The sequence below is a fragment of the Festucalex cinctus genome, chromosome 20 (assembly GCF_051991245.1).
Source record: "Festucalex cinctus isolate MCC-2025b chromosome 20, RoL_Fcin_1.0, whole genome shotgun sequence".
NCBI classification, from domain to species: domain Eukaryota; kingdom Metazoa; phylum Chordata; class Actinopteri; order Syngnathiformes; family Syngnathidae; genus Festucalex; species Festucalex cinctus.
Genome location: NC_135430.1, coordinates 19,977,695 through 19,995,841, shown reverse-complemented (window position 1 = coordinate 19,995,841; position 18,147 = coordinate 19,977,695). Strand labels below are relative to the sequence as shown.

The 18,147-nt window shown below is 39.1% G+C and overlaps 2 protein-coding genes across 6 annotated transcripts; both read left to right on the top strand.

The window, feature by feature from the left end:
• Nucleotides 1-419: 419 nt before the first annotated feature.
• On the top strand, nt 420-8,433 carry zdhhc20b (zDHHC palmitoyltransferase 20b). 5 transcript variants are annotated; one of them, XM_077509325.1, is made up of 13 exons: nt 420-568; nt 1,519-1,545; nt 1,660-1,754; nt 1,839-1,959; nt 2,204-2,273; nt 2,407-2,439; nt 3,422-3,542; nt 3,794-3,829; nt 4,003-4,141; nt 5,126-5,252; nt 5,382-5,471; nt 5,563-5,669; nt 6,397-8,433. In XM_077509325.1, the coding sequence occupies exons 1-13, from the start codon at nt 451-453 to the stop codon at nt 6,441-6,443; spliced, it is 1,131 nt and encodes a 376-aa protein (XP_077365451.1). In that variant the 5' UTR covers nt 420-450; the 3' UTR covers nt 6,444-8,433. The 5 variants fall into 5 exon arrangements, 4 of the variants coding, with proteins under 4 accessions (XP_077365451.1, XP_077365452.1, XP_077365450.1 ...); XR_013280956.1 differs by lacking the exon at nt 3,794-3,829 and having other exon boundaries at nt 1,660-1,959; nt 6,397-7,161; nt 7,257-8,433; XM_077509326.1 differs by lacking the exon at nt 3,794-3,829.
• A 2,586-nt stretch (nt 8,434-11,019) lies between these two features.
• Nucleotides 11,020-17,922, top strand: slc51a (solute carrier family 51 member A). The gene is made up of 8 exons (XM_077509101.1): nt 11,020-11,258; nt 13,478-13,629; nt 13,719-13,792; nt 13,870-14,028; nt 15,532-15,643; nt 16,883-17,029; nt 17,116-17,221; nt 17,322-17,922. The coding sequence occupies exons 1-8, from the start codon at nt 11,186-11,188 to the stop codon at nt 17,468-17,470; spliced, it is 972 nt and encodes a 323-aa protein (XP_077365227.1). The 5' UTR covers nt 11,020-11,185; the 3' UTR covers nt 17,471-17,922.
• Nucleotides 17,923-18,147: the final 225 nt, after the last annotated feature.

The window sequence follows — 18,147 nt, the reverse complement described above, 5'->3', positions numbered from 1 at the left end:
AGGAATCAGAAATGTTACTATTATAAATATGCCCCTCAACCATCCCATGCACTGTAAAGCCGGCTCCGTTCAGCATTCACATCACATTCACATAGAAGTATCATACATATCAGTCAATCCAATTTATATTGTATTGGGGTGGAAAAAAAGATAAAAATGATACCTTTTTTTTAAATTCATAATTTCAAATACTGTACAAACAATTAAGTCACACGTTGGTCAATGTCACAACAAATATATGCAAACACTCAGACAGTCCGGCTTAATGTCACATAACTGCAATTGGAGATATATATATATATATATGATAACCTGAAAAGGGAAAAGAAAAAGACAGACTTCAACTAAACAAACTAGAAAATATTTTCTATAAAATTATTTCCGGGTTGTGGAGCTTCATTCTAATGACGTCACACGCAGACACTCCCTTTCCCCAGTAGAGGGAGAAAGATGGCGCCCACTCACGTTCTGAGATGCTGTCAACGGGGATTAGCATGGATACCTGTGATTTTTATCGCTCTGGTCGTCTGCTGGTCCTATTATGCCTACGTGGTGGAGCTTTGTATATGTGAGTAGATCGCTTTACTGCCCCGTTGTGTCCATGTTAAGCTTTTTTTTTGTTGCCGCTGTTGCCATTGTACTCGCCACACAAACAGGCAGCCGCTGTTTTTGGCCAGTAGGAAGTAAATAGACTGCAGCCCAATAATTAAACTGGCAAGCCTCTTTAAGTCTCCTGATACAGCTAATTAGAAAACCGACAGCGGGCATTATTTTGAGTCGAGGTATTATTTAAGTGATTTGGAGCGAGACAAACTTTCCCCGGGTGACGTGCATGTTATTGCCTTGCTAACAGTTTTAGGTTCGAGCTCAGTGAGGAAGTGGACATCATTTTATTGCTTCATTTGGTTGGCTTGTTATTTGCAAGTACTTGCTTCGAGCGTGTGCCCCTATTAAATGTTAGTAAAATGCATTTAAAGTTCGTATTTATTTTTACAAATATTAATAATGATTATACCGTTGAAAAACAATAAAAAAAAAAAAAAACTGTACTACCTCTACTAACTGTATGTGGAGTCTGTATATGTGGAACCCAATAAACCACATAACTGCATTCAACAAACACTACATTCCTAGAAAATCACAATGTCCCATCACTGGTGACCTATTTTTAGAACAAGTCCACAAGGTGCTCATGCGGTCCTTGGGGGGCCCCCACCTGGTGCCCACAATGTTGGTGACCACTACATTGGACCATATCATTCGGTTTTCGATACCTAAACAGGTGAAAATTGCATATGTTTGTGTGGTCGCGAACGTTTTAAAGCTTGGGATAAAGATGGAAAATAATTCCACTGGGTACACTCGGTCTGCTGAGTAAGAAGGCAATAAAACAGCTGTTGGTTTTGATGTATTCTTTCAACGGCGCTCTAAAAATATGCGTGATGGATTGCTTGCACAATGTCGTATCTACTATCATTGCGGTGATTTATGTCATTTCTATTTTGTTGTCTCTTACAGTCACCATCACTAGTATAGGAAAACAGGGTAAGCTTTGTTTATTGGTTTTATCTTTTTTTGTTTTTTATGCTCCCTTTTATTAGTTTGCTGGCGCACTGTTCCTTTCTGGCTAATATGGATATTTTTCATGTTTTCCCACAGTTGTATATCTCATCTTCTTCCATCTCTCCTTCATCATGTTTGTGTGGTCTTATTGGAAGACCATCTTCACAAAACCTGCCAACCCTTCCAAAGAGGTACTGTGCGATCCAGAGAGACCCCGCTGCGCTATTCTGGTCAATAGTCTAAAATATTTTGTTTTTCTTTTATGCTCCCGCCAGTTCTGCTTACCCAAGGCTGAGAAGGAGCGTTATGAGAAGGAGGAGCGTCCAGAATCCCAGCAGGAGATTCTGTGGCGAGCGGCCACCAACCTGCCACTTTACACTCGTACCGGAGCAGGAGGTGCACAAACACCTTGATGTCTTTTTTTTTTTTTTTCAGTAGAAGGGGTATAAACACCCCCCAAATAGACCCCAACTGCAAAGTGGTGTAGAAAATGGATGGATAGGGCCATGAAAAGCTACAGTATTGACAGTACAGATTCATAGAAAATATTAACGTTTCATAACAGGCAAAAATATGACACATCACAACATCAATATTTTGTCCCACAAGGATACTGATATCATTTTGATTTTTGTTTCAGCAATTCGTTACTGTGATCGCTGTCAAGTGATCAAGCCCGACCGTTGTCATCACTGCTCCGCGTGCGACATGTACGTTTTTATTCACCAGCTTGCATGGGGAAGAAAAACAAAAAACAAAAACAAAACTTTTCCCTTGCTTAGTTGCCTTGTGTGCCTTTATACGTGTTTCATCTACCTCCTCCATTCTTTTTCTGTTTCATAGGTGTGTGCTGAAGATGGACCACCATTGTCCCTGGTCAGTGTTTATTCCATGTGACTTATGCACAAACCATCCACAAATCCAATACAAAGAATCAAAGTTGGTGAAATTTGCTCCGCATGCAAGCTCTTAGCAGAAGTAAATGAAAGAGCGCACCTTATTTCCCGTAATACCACCTTTATAATCCCAATTTTTTTTATACACATCGCAATATTTTTTGTCAGGATGTTCGATAGCCCTTTTTCAAACTGATATAGTGTACTCAGCTCTTTAGTAGTCGGTTTTAAATGAAATCCGCTGCTGGAGTGAAGCCCAAGATTTCTGTTGATCCCAGAAATGATGCGGTTTTCCGTGTTGTGCATACAGCAGCGGCCTATCGACGCAATATGTGTTGCACACATGCAATCAAATACAAAAAAAAAAATCTGACGGCCCATTATTATGAATGTTTTGATTGATGCAGTCATTATTGACTCATTTCATCCCAGCCATCTTTAATGATGCAACCCCCTTCACTCCCGGCTGTTTTACTGGATTCTGACTGATTTTGCAAGGCCCACAGAATATTGTGTTCTATTGCTATAAAAACATGGAGCGTATCAAAAGAAAGATTAGAGAGTCTTCTTCCATCAGGGAAAAATGTTTCCGTTTTGCAGCAATTAGCACGAGAATATAGCGAAGTTTCATCATGGTCCAGACATCTGTTAAAAACACTGGAGAAAAAGAGTTGATTACAACATGGCTCTGGTTGAGCTCTTATACTCTGCTGCCACCTGCTGGCCGTTATTTTGTAATAAGTACCATTGCTTTAAGCGACCTCTTTAGGTCAGAGGCTGCATCAAACACTTGTGTATGCTCTAGCATAAAAAAACAAACAAACGTATAAATACGTTTTTGGCACCATGGCACTATTTAAAATAGAATGTTTTTATATGGTTTTGGGGAGCAAATGTGTTTTAATTTGGTGCTGTTTGGTCCCATTTTCGAATGTAGATGCTGAGTGTGTCTGTCTGTCCAGGGTGAACAACTGCGTGGGATTCTCCAACTACAAGTTCTTCATCCTCTTCTTGGCCTACTCGCTGCTTTACTGCCTGTTCATCGCGGCCACCGTGCTGCAGTATTTCATCAAGTTCTGGACCGTGAGTAATGACGCACTTGGGCGCCGTCAGTTGAAACCTCCGCGTGCACCCAGACGAGTCCGTGTCGTGTCCTCTTCCCATCCGCGTGTGTGTCCAATCCGAGCGATTCTTCCGATCCGCCGCTGCTCCACCAGTTTCCTCTTTTGTAACATTTTGCCTTTACCTCCTGTGCTTTCTTATTTGTCCACCATCTTCTGCTGCCTGTTTTCCCACAGTGTTGCTAACGAGTCTCGTTTCTGTTTATACTAAAGCTATGCCGGAGAAAATCGGCTGAGAACTGCCCAAAGGTAACACGGAGCAAAGAATTTGGCTTTGTACCACCTCGCACGGGTCGTCGTCGTCAGTGTGATGCGTGCATGCTGTGTTCATCCCTTCGTGTCTCTAACCCCCCACCACCAATCGTTTCCCTCCATCTCGACACCTGATTGATGCCTCTCTCGTTTTCCGTCTGTCCCCACAGAACGACCTGCAAGAGACGCACTCGCACGCCAAATTCCATGTCTTGTTTCTCTTTTTTGTGGCGGCCATGTTCTGCATCAGTATTCTCTCCCTCTTCAGTTATCACCTGTGGCTCGTCGGAAAGAACCGCACAACAATAGGTAACGCCCTTTTCTCCTGAAATCCATCCATTCTTTTTCCCTATCACTTCAACTTCTCTTCTTACTTCGTCTCTTCTTCCATCAGGGGAAAAAAAAAAAAAAAGTATATTTCTATATGTTTCTGTTTTGCAGCAATTAGCCCTAGAATATAGCTAAGTTTCATCATTATTCACAAATCTGTTTAAAACAATGGGGAAAAGGACTTTTTGCAACATGGCCCTGGTTGATCTCTTATACTCTGCTGCCACCTGCTGGCCGTTTTTGTAATAACCATTGCTTCAAGCATTCTCTTCAGTTCAGAGGCTGCATCAAAGCCTTCTCTATGCTCTAGCATAAATTTTTTTTATAAATACATCTTTGGGAGCATGGTAAATATAAAATAGAGCGGATTTTTACATTTTTGGGAGCAAATGAGTTAATCTGCTCGGATCAACAAACAGCCGTTCGCAATTTCGAGACTTCAATTAACCTACCGCCATCCATATTGAATGGATTATTAACTCATTCACTCCCAACCATTTTCACTGAAGTGTTTTCCTGGATTTTGACTGATTTTGCAAGGCCCGCGAAATATTATGTTCTATTGCTATAAAAATATGGAACCTACCAAAAGAGAGATTAGAGTCTCTTCTTTTATCAGGAAAAAAAGTATATTCCTATCTGTTTCTGCTGTGCAGCAATTAGCAATAGAACATAGCTAAGTTTCATCATTATTGACAATTCTGCTTAGAACTGTGGGGAAATCAGCTTGTTTTAACATGGCCTGGTTGATCTCTTATACTCTGCTGCCACTCAATCATTTTCTGTAGTAGATAGACTGCATCAAAGCCTTCTCTATACTCTATTAAAAAAAAAAACAACAACAAAAAAACATATAAATACGCCTTTGGGACACTTAAAACATTTAAAATATGACGTATTTATACGTTTTTGGGAGCTAATGAGTTAAGAATGATTTCAGTGATGATATTGTTTACGTCTCAGAGGCGTTCCGAGCGCCCGTCTTCAGGAGCGGGTCCGACAAGAATGGCTTTTCGTTGGGCTTCCGGAAGAATATCGCTCAGGTGTTTGGCGACCAGAAGAAGTACTGGCTGCTGCCAGTCTTCACCAGGTATTAAATTGCCCCTTTTGTCTTGCTGCTTTGTTTAAAAAAAAAACAAAATCTGGAAGATCATTTATATAACCGTGTTCTTTAGCATTTGCGTATTGCTTGTGCCGACTTTGTCCTCGTTTGTTGCAGCCAAGGAGACGGTCTGACCTTCCCCACTCGGCTGGTCAACGTCGACGTCGAGCAGCCGACAGTCACCTTGCACCCAGAACCTGCTAAAAGGTGATCAGTCGTCGGAAGGCGTTAAAAAGTTTTCTTTCTTTTTTTTCTTTTCGTTGAGGCGTCAGGGTTCATGCGCTTGTTTTGCTCGCAGTGAAGTGACGGTGAGCCCGCTGAGCGAGTCACAGAACCGCCTCCTGAGCAACGAGCAGAACAGCAACAGCATGGTACAACACACGGCTGATAATCCCGTCAAGTCAGGTGAGTTCCACTAGAATGCAGAATAATAGAAACAAACAAAAAAAAAAAAGTATGTGAACCTTTTGGAATTTCCTGAATTACGTTATTTATTTTTTTATTTTTTTATTTTTTTTGCTAGAGCATAGAGAAGGCTTTGATGCAGCCTCTCAACTGCAAAGAACGGTTGCAGAAATGGTAGTTATTACACAAACGGCCAGCAGGTGGCAGCAGAGTAAAGGAGATCAACCAGGGCCATGGAGAAAAAAAAAAGCTCACAATTTTGAATAGATTTGTGAAAACTGATGAATTGATTAGCTCTCTTCTAATGCTAATTTCTGCAAAACGGAAATAGATAGAAACATACTTTTTTCCTGATGAAAGAAGAGACTTTAATCTTTCTTTTGATGGGTTCCATGTTTTTATAGCAATAGAACACAATATTCTGTGGGCCTTACAAAATCAGTCCAAATCCAGTAAAACAGCCGGGAGCGAACGGGATTGCGAAATTTGAAAATGGCGGCGAGTGAATGAGTTAAAATAAAATTAGTGGCGTTCAAGGAACTTACTGACTCAAAATTAACCCACTAATATTGACACCTGTAATTACTATACAAACAATTGCATACTTTGAATTGTAATGTTTGAGATTTGCTGACTTATCTTAAGCCCTGCTGTTATTTTGAATCCAACTGTAAGCGTATTGTTGCGCTCGCCACAAACCGACACGTCTTCCTGTTTGCTTTCACAGCCCCAACTGACAGCGCCGCCGCCGTCTCCATGGAGAGTGAATCCTAACCAGGTGATTTTGTCGATCCCACACGTAACGATCCGTCTCGCGATTTCACGCCGCCTGATTGGCTGTCGTGTCCCGCCCCGCCGCGCCGCAGGAGCGACCCCCTCGATCATCCGGTCTGATGCCTTAAAGCTGCGCGACACTTTTTTGCTCATCACCATGGTGACGTGCAACCTCAGTAACTACGGAAATGCATTCCTTTCGCGCCCGTCACAGCACAGAGCCACGTCCACGGCGTTGGCGTTTATCCGCATGCAGCAGCACCAGTGATTACCCCCCCCATACACACACACGCACTTATTTCATTGATAAACTTTATCTGTATTGGACTATTTCGGTTTGTTGATGAAGGAAATCCTTTGTGGGAATTTTGAGCTGCTTTTTTTAAATTTGTGTTTTTTGGTGCCAAAAGCTACCTGGATCCACTTTAAGATGGTCTCATAGGCACAAAGAAGCTGCAGTCATAAGTGGGAGACAAGCTGGATCGTTACCTTTTCCTTTTCTGTGAAGAATCTAATGATGGGACTCTTGTTTTTCTTATTTGAACTGTCTTCTTGGAAGATTTTATTTGATTTTATTATTTTTTTACATCAAATATTTCCCAGCACAGATGTCCCAGATGCCTGGGCCAGTGGACCGTTTTTGTATGAGCACAAAATGATGGTGCAATTGCACTGCAGAGTTCATTGATGTCCATCAGGCATTGCTGCTTGTCCGCAGGTTGGCAAAGCAACACAAGTTGAATGGATCTTTCATGTCTGTGTGTTTCCAATGTGCATCCTTGACATGTGTTTTTATTCATTTTGCTCATCCAGAATTTTTCCCTTCCGTTCTGTGTCCGCCTGCAGTGCTCGACAAATTCAACATTTATTGCCAAAAATAAGGGCTGAACCAGCAGGAGCTCAGACTTCTGAACCACAAGTTTACAGCACCTTTTTTTTTTTTTTTTTTTAGCTTTACCTTAACCTCGGTGGGCCAAACAAACATGAAGTCATGGCGCTTATTTATCAAACTGGACCTCCTGCCTGCCGTCTTGTCTCACTCTGACCAGCAGATGGCGACAGGGCTTTATTTTTGTCTGCATTGTCTCAGAAAAAAAAACAAAAAAAAAACTCACTGTAAAGACTTGAGTTCAACAAGTCAGATTTGGCCTTGTCTGCTTTTTTTTTGTTTTAGGTGAATTTTATCATGTTTAGTGGGGGAACGCAAAGTTTTGTTTCTTTTTTTTTTCTACCATGTCCCCTTAGGGGCTCCGTCGAATTATGTTCCACATATGCAGCGTTCCCGTTACATGTCTGCCGAATCGCATCCTCATGAGTTTGCTGGATGAGCCTCCTGCTATTTGCATCTCACGCTGTACACGTTTACAGCCGTTTCTATATTGTACAGAGTTGAACTGTGGTGGTGTACATTTTCGATCATATCTGTGCTACATGTACATGTAACAGTATGTGATGACAGGGGGTTGACAATACCTGCTCTCTGGATTTTGTTTACCTGTTATTGTTCAAGCAAGTGACATAGTTATTGAAGGTGTTGGGCTTTGTAACACTGAAGCCACATTTAAATGTAAAAAAATAAATAAATTCCTTTACAGGCAACTCCGAAACAAGCATAATGGAGGGAGAACTTTTCCACTAATGCCCATTTATTCCCAACATTTGGACCTATCATCCTCTTATTTTCTATAAATGGCCTCTAATCTTTTTCTGGGCTGTTGGGCCTCGAGATTGACGCGTGCGTGTGTATTTTTGCACTGTGTTGTTTTGTAATATTATCGTCTTGAGAGAAATGCTTCAGTGCAGCAACCTGTTTTTTTTTTTTTTTACATACGATGTGCAAAAGGCCAGAATCAAGCCCGTAAGCATGGCGCCTCACTGTCAGAAGATGTGATTTTAGCCGTGTGTCAATGTGGTGAAACTGAAGGTGCATCATGTTTGGAAACAGCTTTACTCTGGTGTGTCCTAATAAATGAAGCCATAAAACCACAAATAGCAACGCATTTGTTATTTTAGTGTGTTCCAAGATGGCAGTTCCATGAGATGTTCTCAGGGTTTTTTTTTGTTTTTTTTGTCCATAAATACCAACTTGCCCCCTCAGTTTATCTACTTTTGCTGTCACAGTCTGCTTCTATCCTGCAGTTTGTGACGTTAAAAGTTTTATGGGTTGTTTTTTTTTTTGGGAGGGTCACAGTCGAGTACTTTTTAAAACCTATATCAATCACATTCCAACCGCTGATTAATAATCATGAATTTAATAGCGGTCTTGTAAAACTGAAAATGTGTACAAGTGTACCTAATATTGTGTCCGGTCAGCGTACGTGATAACAGTATTTGAAGTAAGCCAACTTTGTGGAGTTGAACTTTTTTTTACTATCTGTCAACACGCAGGCCCTTGAACTCCTCTTGGAAAGTTGTCCGGTGAATATAAATTCTGTACACGTCAACTCCAGTTCACTTGATTTTAAAGTACTTTCATGTGTCAAGATGCATTTCATGCAAAAAAAAAAAAAAAAAGAGATGAGGGTGAGATCACCACGAAGCACATCCAACGGAAAACTTGCTTGTTGAACGTGCACTGGTTTGCATCCAAGGCAATGGCCTCCACGTCATTTGTAGGTTTTTTTTTTTTTTGACTTGTTGAAAAGCAAACACGTGGCAAGGCCAAAGTGGCCTCACTTTTACTGAACAACTTTGGATGGCTTATCCATTACAGATAACACAAAAAATCCGCCATTAAATAGTGGTGTCTTGTGTGTGGAATGACATTTTGCACTCAATCCGAACTCATTAGTTCAGATATTCAATGGCGTCAACAGCTGCCGTAAACTGGAGTACTTTCTTATATAAAGCGTTTGTAGTCAAACATGGTAGAATTTGGAGTAAAAATATTTTATTTATGGGGGGGGAGCCTCAAAACCGTCTCCATGCTTGCAGTTAGCAAATCCAAAAGGTTAACGCCACATGTTTTGTTTTTCCTTTGGCTTTTTTTTTTTTTTTTTTTTTATGTGTGTGATTACATAATGGATCGTAACAGTGAAAAGACAAGTGTGAAGGTAACTATCCATCAAATGGAGCTTACGGCAACATACAGTCGGGCACGTTACCGTCATATATCAATTAAATACACCAAACACATGCTAACGTAATTAGCATGTAGCTGAAGGCAGAGATGCTAATGAGTAATGTAAATGACCAAATCATTTTGTCAACAAATCCATCATCACATGATGAGGGTTTTATTTTATTTATTTATTTTTTACTGTACAGTTTTCATACTTGACTTGTATGATGCGTATTAGCGGGTTTTTTTTAGGCTCTTAGTGGTGATAGTTAATTCAGTGATTTTACATTGCTTCCTTTGTGGAAAAAGGTTGTGAAACTGAAAGAAACAATGTGGGCGTCAACCAGTATAAAATGTGATAATTTAAGAGCTGCTGAGGAGATTCAAATTTTCCAGAAAGCAACGTGAGTTTGCTTTGAAAGAATGGAAAGTGAGAATATATATGTTGTATTTTCAGTGAAGGTAATAATATCGTTTCAGAGAAAAATGAAATGTATTTGATAGTTTTAAAGTTGCTCAATATAGAAATGTGGCCAAATGATCTTGTCATGCTGTTTTTAGTGTACCTGAAGAAGGGAATATGCAGTTTAAAAAAAAAAAAAAAAAAAGAGAGTGTGCAGTTTCATTTTTTGGCCACAATACAAATTGTGCAATTTAGATTCAGTTTTTCAATACAATGTTTTAAAAATCCAAATTCAAATTCAATTTCTGGGAACAAATATTTTAGCCCATATCCATCCATTTCCTTGACCGCTTATTCCTTTTAGCCCGTATGTTATGCTTTAATAAAAGGGACTATTTTAATATTTGAATAACAAATACTTACCTCAATTTTCATTTGACAGATTCTCCCCATCCATACTAAAATAAAAAAAAATAAAAAATGCTACAATAAAATTACAATACAAACACGCCTGTTCCACAAATGTGTATTTTGTTCTGTCCAAACTATTTAGCTTTATTGTATTTGTACAGCGATTTACATGGTTAAAAACCCCAAACACACATTCACGCACCAGCGGTTGCTTGCTGGGAGCAAATCGGGGGTTAAGTGTCTTGCTCAAGGACACTTGGACATGGTCACCAGGCATGAGGAATGAATCCATAACCTCACGGATGCGAGATGATGGTCCACAGCACAAAAAATGTATATTGTTTTAATATGCAGCACCAACCTTTTTTTCCTTCAATGTTTTAGCGTGACAAAATAAAATTGTGTGGACCAGGCTGACATTTAAAAAGTCACCATATTTTTATTTTTAGACTAATGTGGAAGCTCAAATATTTTTATCTGATTCTTTTTTTTTTTTTTGTTAGAATATCGATGCACTACATTTTGATTGTTTTGATGTTTTGGGGAGGAGGCTGAGCATTTTCATGAGGATGTCACCTTTGATAAAGTAGCTGGATTCGAGGCTACATTGATCAATTATGTTCACCAAATCTCTCCAGGGGTGTGACTGGGTCTTGCGTGCGCATGTGCAGCAGGGGGCGTGCCCATCGGGTCTTGCATCAAATGCGGGGGGTGCCCCGCTGCCCCTGGTGCACATATGACGCCACTGCCAAGTAGCAGCACGCCCTTTTTTCAACTTGGGTAACCCAGCACCGCGACTTCGATCCGTGGAGAGCAACTCGGGACGTCGAAGCGATTCCATCGGTGAAAGTTTCTGGAACCTTCGACATGAACGAATCCATCCCCACTATGGACCCTCGGTGCAAGGAGAAACCTCCCCTGGCCATGGACATCATCCTTCGTGAGTAGGCAATTTTTCGAACCAACCGGGAGACGGGAAGTGGGGTTCAGAGGTCACGTCACGCCATTCAAAAAAAAAACAAAACAAACAAACATTTTAGACGTAATGAATATCTCACCCTTGTGGTATTTGTCTTCGTGTCCTTTTATTTTAGTCAAGAACAATTATTAAACTATTTGAATGTAGGCTATTATGTAATTTATGGACTTAGCGCCACATCATAGTTAATGCAATGTTGACATCAAATTAGTTGTGATTGAATCAACAGCGCCTCTACTGGACGCAGACCAGAATTTCATCAATGAGAGATATCGTGTCTAATTTTTTTTTTTTTGTGTGTGAACTTTTTCAACTTAATGCTGCACCCTAAATAATTAATTGACCACAAATTGCAGTCACATTTCGAAAAGCTGTGATGTTTATTGCTACATTTAAATGACTTTGCTTACCAGAAACCCATCGAGCAAAACGCTCATTTACGGGCAACAGAATCAAAGCAGCCACTCAAGCTTTCGTTTTTTTTTTGTTTTTTTTCTTCCCCACGTGCACAACTAACATGTGTGTACCATCTTTTAAATGAACACCAGATGTGTGTTCTGTTGACACACAATGAGAAATACAGTCGACTCTTGCTCTGTTTATTTTTCACGTGTCTTGTTTCCGAAACTTTGATTAGTTCCAGTTTGTTGATGCTTCAATTAACTGGACAACAGTCCAGATGTTACCTGACTGAATATTTTCTAGATGAGGTCAAAACAAGGTTTTTTTTACCAGGACCTAACTCATGTTTGGTTATGTTGCAAAGCAGATAGTAGCAGTGCTTTATTAGTATTGCCCTTGTATTATTTTGTATTATCTTACCTCAGAGTATTATTATTTTTTATTATGCTGCTGACATTTTTTTCTCGGCCGAAAGCAGCTGACATCTTTGAACGTTTCCTCACAAATGAGGTATCAAAAGATGCGTCTCAGATCGGAATGATGATTTTTGTGTTACCATGGTGACGGAGTTTCAAAATATGAATAAACTGCCATAGAAAATGAACGGGGCGATGACCAAATTATCTGGCGCATAACAGATGTGTTTCTCGTTTTATTTTGTAGACACGTTTCCAATATTTTGGTGGCAATCTTTTTTTTTTTCTTTTTTTTTTTCCTTCTCAAAATATAAACTTGTCTCTTGATGTCATTTGAAAGAGTGAGAGGAAACATGTTTTTTTTTTTTTTTTTAACCTTGTTTTTTATTCTTTTATTTTTACATTATTTATTTACATTTGTTGTTTTATTTCCATTTATATTTATTTTTTTTGTATGAAATTTTTCAATTAAAATTTTATATCCGTTTTTATTTTCTTTTTTTTTACGTGTTTGAGGTATTTTGTGCGGAAGTATATTGCATGGAAGCGTATTTCATTCACTCAAAAATCAATATGTAAAAAAATAAATACATATATTTTTTTTTATTGAACCTTTATTTAACCAGGATAGTCCCGTTGAGATTAAAAACCTCTTTTTTTTTTCAATAATAATAAATAAAACCTGTTTTTCTGAATAATTTTGGTTCTTTTTTTATCTTTTTTTTTTTTTTTTTACTTTTTTCTGTTTTTCCTAATATTTTTTCTGTTTTTCTGAATATTATTTTAATGACAGAAAAAAAATAAAAATAACAGGAACAAACATTACAACAACAAAAATGCAGGAAAAAAAGCAGTAAAACAGCAATTAAAACAAATAGACAAGGTTGAACTTTTTGAAAATAATGTCTGGAAAAGCCTGCTAGAACAACTGAATTTTATATGGGCTTCTTAACAAGAGGCAATTCAAATGGGGGCAGGCGTGCGCTGACGCCCGTTTAGCATGAGTTTGAATGTGATTGGTTCATTTTGAACTTAGCCACATCCCAAAACAACAATCACATTATCTCAGTTTATTTTAACATACTCTCATGATTTTGCACAGGTGCAAGGTCATAGGTAGAACATTTTTGAAATGATCTTGGTTTCATTTGTTTGTGCAGGGGTGTGTAGACTTTTTATATTCCTAAATATTAGAAATACAGTAGCTCTAAGTATGACGTAATGCAAACTACAACCTAAATAAGACACATATTGTTACGTGAATTAGAATGTGCGGATAATAAATTTTTATTATTTGCTTTAGCGCCATTGTATTTTGGATCTAAAGATAGTGAATGCATCATGTGACTTGTTCCCCCACAGAGTTGGATCTCTTCGGCATCATCTTGTACTCTGTCCTCACCTTCATGGCAGCCGCATCCATGTTGATTTTCATTGAGGAGTGCGTTTATATTTATAAGAAAGTGCCCGCCAATAAGAAGAGCACCATCATATGGGTGAATGGAGCCGCACCGGTAAGATTGATCGTCTTTGGTGTACGTCTTCCTGTGCTTGTGTGGGTTTTCACTGGATACTAACTGCTAAAGTTGTGTTTTCTTTGAAGGTGATCGCCACCATGTCCTGTTTGGGAATGTGGATCCCCCGAGCCACCATGTTTACCGATATGACCTCGGCCTGGTGAGTGCGCCTTCCTCCGCATCCTTTTGAAACCTCCCTCACCCCCCCTCCCCTCCGCTCCATCCTTTCATTTGCAGCTACTTTGCCATCGTAGTGTTCAAGTTCCTCGTCCTGATGCTGGAGGAGGTGGGCGGCGACGAAGCCTTCCTGCGGCGGGGCACCAAACACAAATTGAAGATCAGCACGGGGCCGTGCTGCTGCTGCTGCCCCTGCCTGCCGTATGCGGCCATCACACGGTAAAAACGATACGCTGATGCGTGCGGGTTTTTTGTTTTTTTTTAATTTTGGGTTGTGACAGATTTAGGCAAAACTGGCGGCCCCAATCGCACTCTGAATGACAAATTTTCAGAAAAATTGAAAAATGGAAATAGATGTTGTTTAAAATAACCCAAATAATTCTTTTTTTTAAACGGAAAAATAGACGTAAATATAGAGAAGAAACCCTGAGAAAAAAAATGGACTTTTTTTTTTTTTTTTTTTTTTTTTTTTTTTTAAACAAAACTTTAGATAGATATTGTTTAAACTAGTGTTGTTCCGATACCGCTACTGGTATCGGCAGAGGTGCCGATACTGCATTAAAACAGTGATATCGTTATCGGCGACGACTCACAAGTAACATGCCGAAACCATTAATTCCAACGCTAATATAGGATTTTGGATGCAACATCTTGTGTCTTGCTCGTGCACGATATTCACTGATATGTGACGTGCTCACTGCATGCCGATCTAAGATATCCTATTGGCCCTTGAATGATCTGAACCAATGGCAGGACAGCTTTTTCATGTTGAGGAAAAAAAACTCTAGGTATCGGTATGGTATCGGTATCGGCTGATACTGCAAAGCTGGGTATCGGAATCGCTATCGGGGGCCAAAAAACAGTATCGGAACAACACTAGTTTAAACTAAGCCAAATAATTCTTCAGAAAATGCAGGGGTTTGTTTGTTTGTTTGTTTTTTTGTTTTATTTATTTTAACTATAGGGAAGAAATCCTGAGAATGTTTTTTCCACAATTCTTTTTATTTTTTAAACAAAAATTTAGATAGATATTGTTTAAACTAACACCAAACTAATTATTCAGAAAATGCAGATTGTTGTGTTTTTTTGTGTTTGTTTTATAGAAAAAAAAATAGCGGCACAATTTTTCTTCTTTTTTTTTTTTTTTTTTGCAAATACAAATTTTAAAATATATTTTTTAAACTAACCCAAATCATTCTGCAGATTTTTTTTAAAATGGAAAAATAGGTAAATATGAGGAAAAAACGCCTGACAAAACAACAACATTATTTTATATAAATGGGGGGGTATGCAAATTCGAAACTGCAACTAACCATTGACTGTAGCTTTAAGTTACAATATCACCATTTATCACTAGATGGCAGACAAGTGCCCTATACTACCAACATGACTAGGCCTAATAATTTTTTTTGCAGAGGCGCTAATTGAAACCTCATGTGGTTATAATGAAGCACACACATGTACAGTCTAACTTCCTTTTTTTTTTTTTTTTTTTGTGAAGCTTATGTAAAATGAGGAAAATGCTGTGCACATGCCGTACTTGTAAGGCAGGTTAAACACACTCCCGGCCGTTCAACTCTCACTGGCGAGGCGCCACTTTTATGCACACAGTTTAAAAGTTCACTCCCCCCCCCGCATAAACTCACGTGGGGGCAAGCCGCAAAGCAAAATGGCTCCCGATGCAACTTGATTTGCAATTTGAGAATTATCCTCTGTTTGCAGGCGTTCTCTTTTCCTGCTCAAACTCGGCTCCTTTCAGTTTGCTCTGCTCAAGGTCGTCTTCACCGTTCTCTCCATCGTGCTGTGGACCAACGGAACCTTCGATTTGGCGGACGTGAGTTCATCGTTTTGACGATGGGGAACACGCGTCGCAATCTACTTGTACTTTCCTTTCATCTTTCATTGCAAACCACAATTATTAAAGGTATACTTGACTTATTTAAACCATTTTTGGCAGTCAAACATTCATATTTTGCCTGTAATAAATGTCCTATTTTCCATTATTTTTCATGTAAAATTAGTACCTTTTAAAACACATTTTGCAACTTGCCGTCGACTGAAAATGACATCACAAAGGGCTCAGGTAACCAATCACAGCTCAGCTTGTGAATGTCACATGACCAAACCTAGAAAACAGGTGAGCTGTGATTGGTTACCTGAGACCTTGTGATGTCATTTTCAGTTGCAAAATGTGCTTTTAAAGGTACTATTTGTATGTGAAAAATGATGAAAGTATCAAATTAATTATAGACAAAATATTCACTTTTTATTGCTATAATGGGCTAAATAAGTGAAGTATCCCTTTAATAATTTAAAAGTCCTATTCCTATTCCACATTTTTTTTTATTTTTAGTTATTTTTTTTAATAATTGTTGATGTACTGGGGGGGGGGGATTTGCATGATAATTTAAAACCTATAACGCCAAACGTATCATAGTAAATACAAGACATTTTGAGTCCCCTATTTCATATTTTTTCCCCCATTAAAACCCTGACGTATATGATCTGACGCATGCATCGCACGGATGATCCATTAGAGGGCAGTATTACCCAGCTGATGGCTTTTCCAGCGACCTTGCACGATCGCCCCCCCAATTGAGAAAGGAAAGACACCTGTACTTATTATAGCTGGAAATGTTCTTTGGGATTTTTGGAAATACTCATATGTTTGATATGACTGTTTTATTATTATATTTTTGACAGTTATAAATGTGCAATTTTAAAGCATTGTGACCGGATGTATCAAATATGACACAAATCAAAAGTCATATGTGGAAGTTGATTCCCATAGTTGTGTTTATTCAAAATGACTAATAAATAGTTTATTTACAAAGAATCAGAATTTTCTGTCCATATATTACATGGATTCTGTGACATGTGAAAAATCTTTGTTTCAATTGGATCGCTCGTCTCCTTAATTTGAATATGGAAAACTGCTTTTGTGAAGGAGAATTCAAAAAGTTATGGTGAAACCTTTCAATGGATTTTTTGTTTTTGTTGTTGCTCATATTTTCCCCGTCTGTTCTGTCCTGTCTTGTATTCACTGACACGCCCGACGTGTTGCATGATTCAGCTGAGCATCACCGGATCTGCAATCTGGATCAACCCCTTTGTGGGCATCTTGACAATCATCGCCCTGTGGCCCGTGGCCATCACGTTCATGCACCTCAGGACCACCTTGCGCAGCATTAAGATCATCCCCAAGTACGCAATGTACCAGGTACGACTCCAAGGCGCGGATTCACACCTTTATGACGTCACAACGGCTCATCGTGTCGGGTCTGACAAGCGTTTACATGTCGGCAGCTGGTGCTGATCCTGAGCCAGCTTCAGTCTGCCATCATCAACATCTTGGCGCTGAACGGAACCATCGCCTGCGCGCCGCCGTTCTCTTCCGCCGCCAGGGGATACAGTGAGTCACCGTCAATCATCCGACCCGTTCTGACGTGGAATTGCTCCATCGCCGTGTGAAACTGTTTCACTCCTCGCGACGTTTCTGCGCGTCTCCGCAGTGATGAGTCAGCAGCTGCTGATCCTGGAGATGTTCATCGTCACGCTGGTGACACGTCTGCTGTATCGCCGCCTCTACGACCCGCTGCCCGACGAGGAGTGTGACGACAATGAGAACACCAAAATGGTCACTTTGCAGAAGGCCATATGAGTCATTTTTTTATATTATGTGCTTTTCATCTGGATTTTTGGGGACGTTCAATGGACTGAACAGACTCTTTTTGGTGGCACAAACTTTATGGAGTTGTAATAACTTTTGCTGCCAATTCTTCTCTGGTGTTTACTGTCATAAAACCCTCAGAAGTTATGCAAGAGACTTTTAGCACATCAACAATGTTTTGGAATGTATGACAGTTGTTTTTGTAATTTATAACTTTGAAGAAGGAATAAATGAATATTTAATTTTATGATGCTAAATCTGCAAAACATGTTGGACTTGAGACAAGCTGGCGAATAACTTGAATATTTTTTTTCAGTTTTACCTCAATAACATGATGTCACTAACCTTTATCAGTACAGGACTGTCTCAGAAAATTTGGAATATTGCGATAAAGTCCATTATTTTCTGTAATGCAATTAAATAAGCAAAAAGTCACACATTCTGGATTCATTACAAATCAACTGAAATATTGCAAGCCTTTTATTATTTTTAATATTGCTGATTATGGCTTATAGCTAAAAAAAAAAAAAACTCAAATATCCTGTCTCAAAATATTAGAATATTTCCTCAGACCAAGCAAAAAACTAAATAAATGTCATAATCAGCAATATTAAAACAATAAAAGGCTTGCAATATTTCAATTGATTTGTAATGAATCCAGAATGTAT

What these genes read in the sequence shown, in the direction of transcription:
- slc51a (XM_077509101.1), top strand. Translation starts at nt 11,186, where the DNA reads ATGAACGAATCCATCCCCACTATGGACCCTCGGTGCAAGGAGAAACCT. An exon ending in GGCCATGGACATCATCCTTC is followed by an intron (nt 11,259 to 13,477) that starts GTGAGTAGGCAA and finishes GTTCCCCCACAG; the next exon opens with AGTTGGATCTCTTCGGCATC. An exon ending in GAACCTTCGATTTGGCGGAC is followed by an intron (nt 15,644 to 16,882) that starts GTGAGTTCATCG and finishes TGCATGATTCAG; the next exon opens with CTGAGCATCACCGGATCTGC.
- zdhhc20b (XM_077509324.1), top strand. Translation starts at nt 451, where the DNA reads ATGGCGCCCACTCACGTTCTGAGATGCTGTCAACGGGGATTAGCATGG. An exon ending in CGTGGTGGAGCTTTGTATAT is followed by an intron (nt 569 to 1,518) that starts GTGAGTAGATCG and finishes TGTCTCTTACAG; the next exon opens with TCACCATCACTAGTATAGGA. An exon ending in CACTCGTACCGGAGCAGGAG is followed by an intron (nt 1,960 to 2,203) that starts GTGCACAAACAC and finishes TTTTTGTTTCAG; the next exon opens with CAATTCGTTACTGTGATCGC.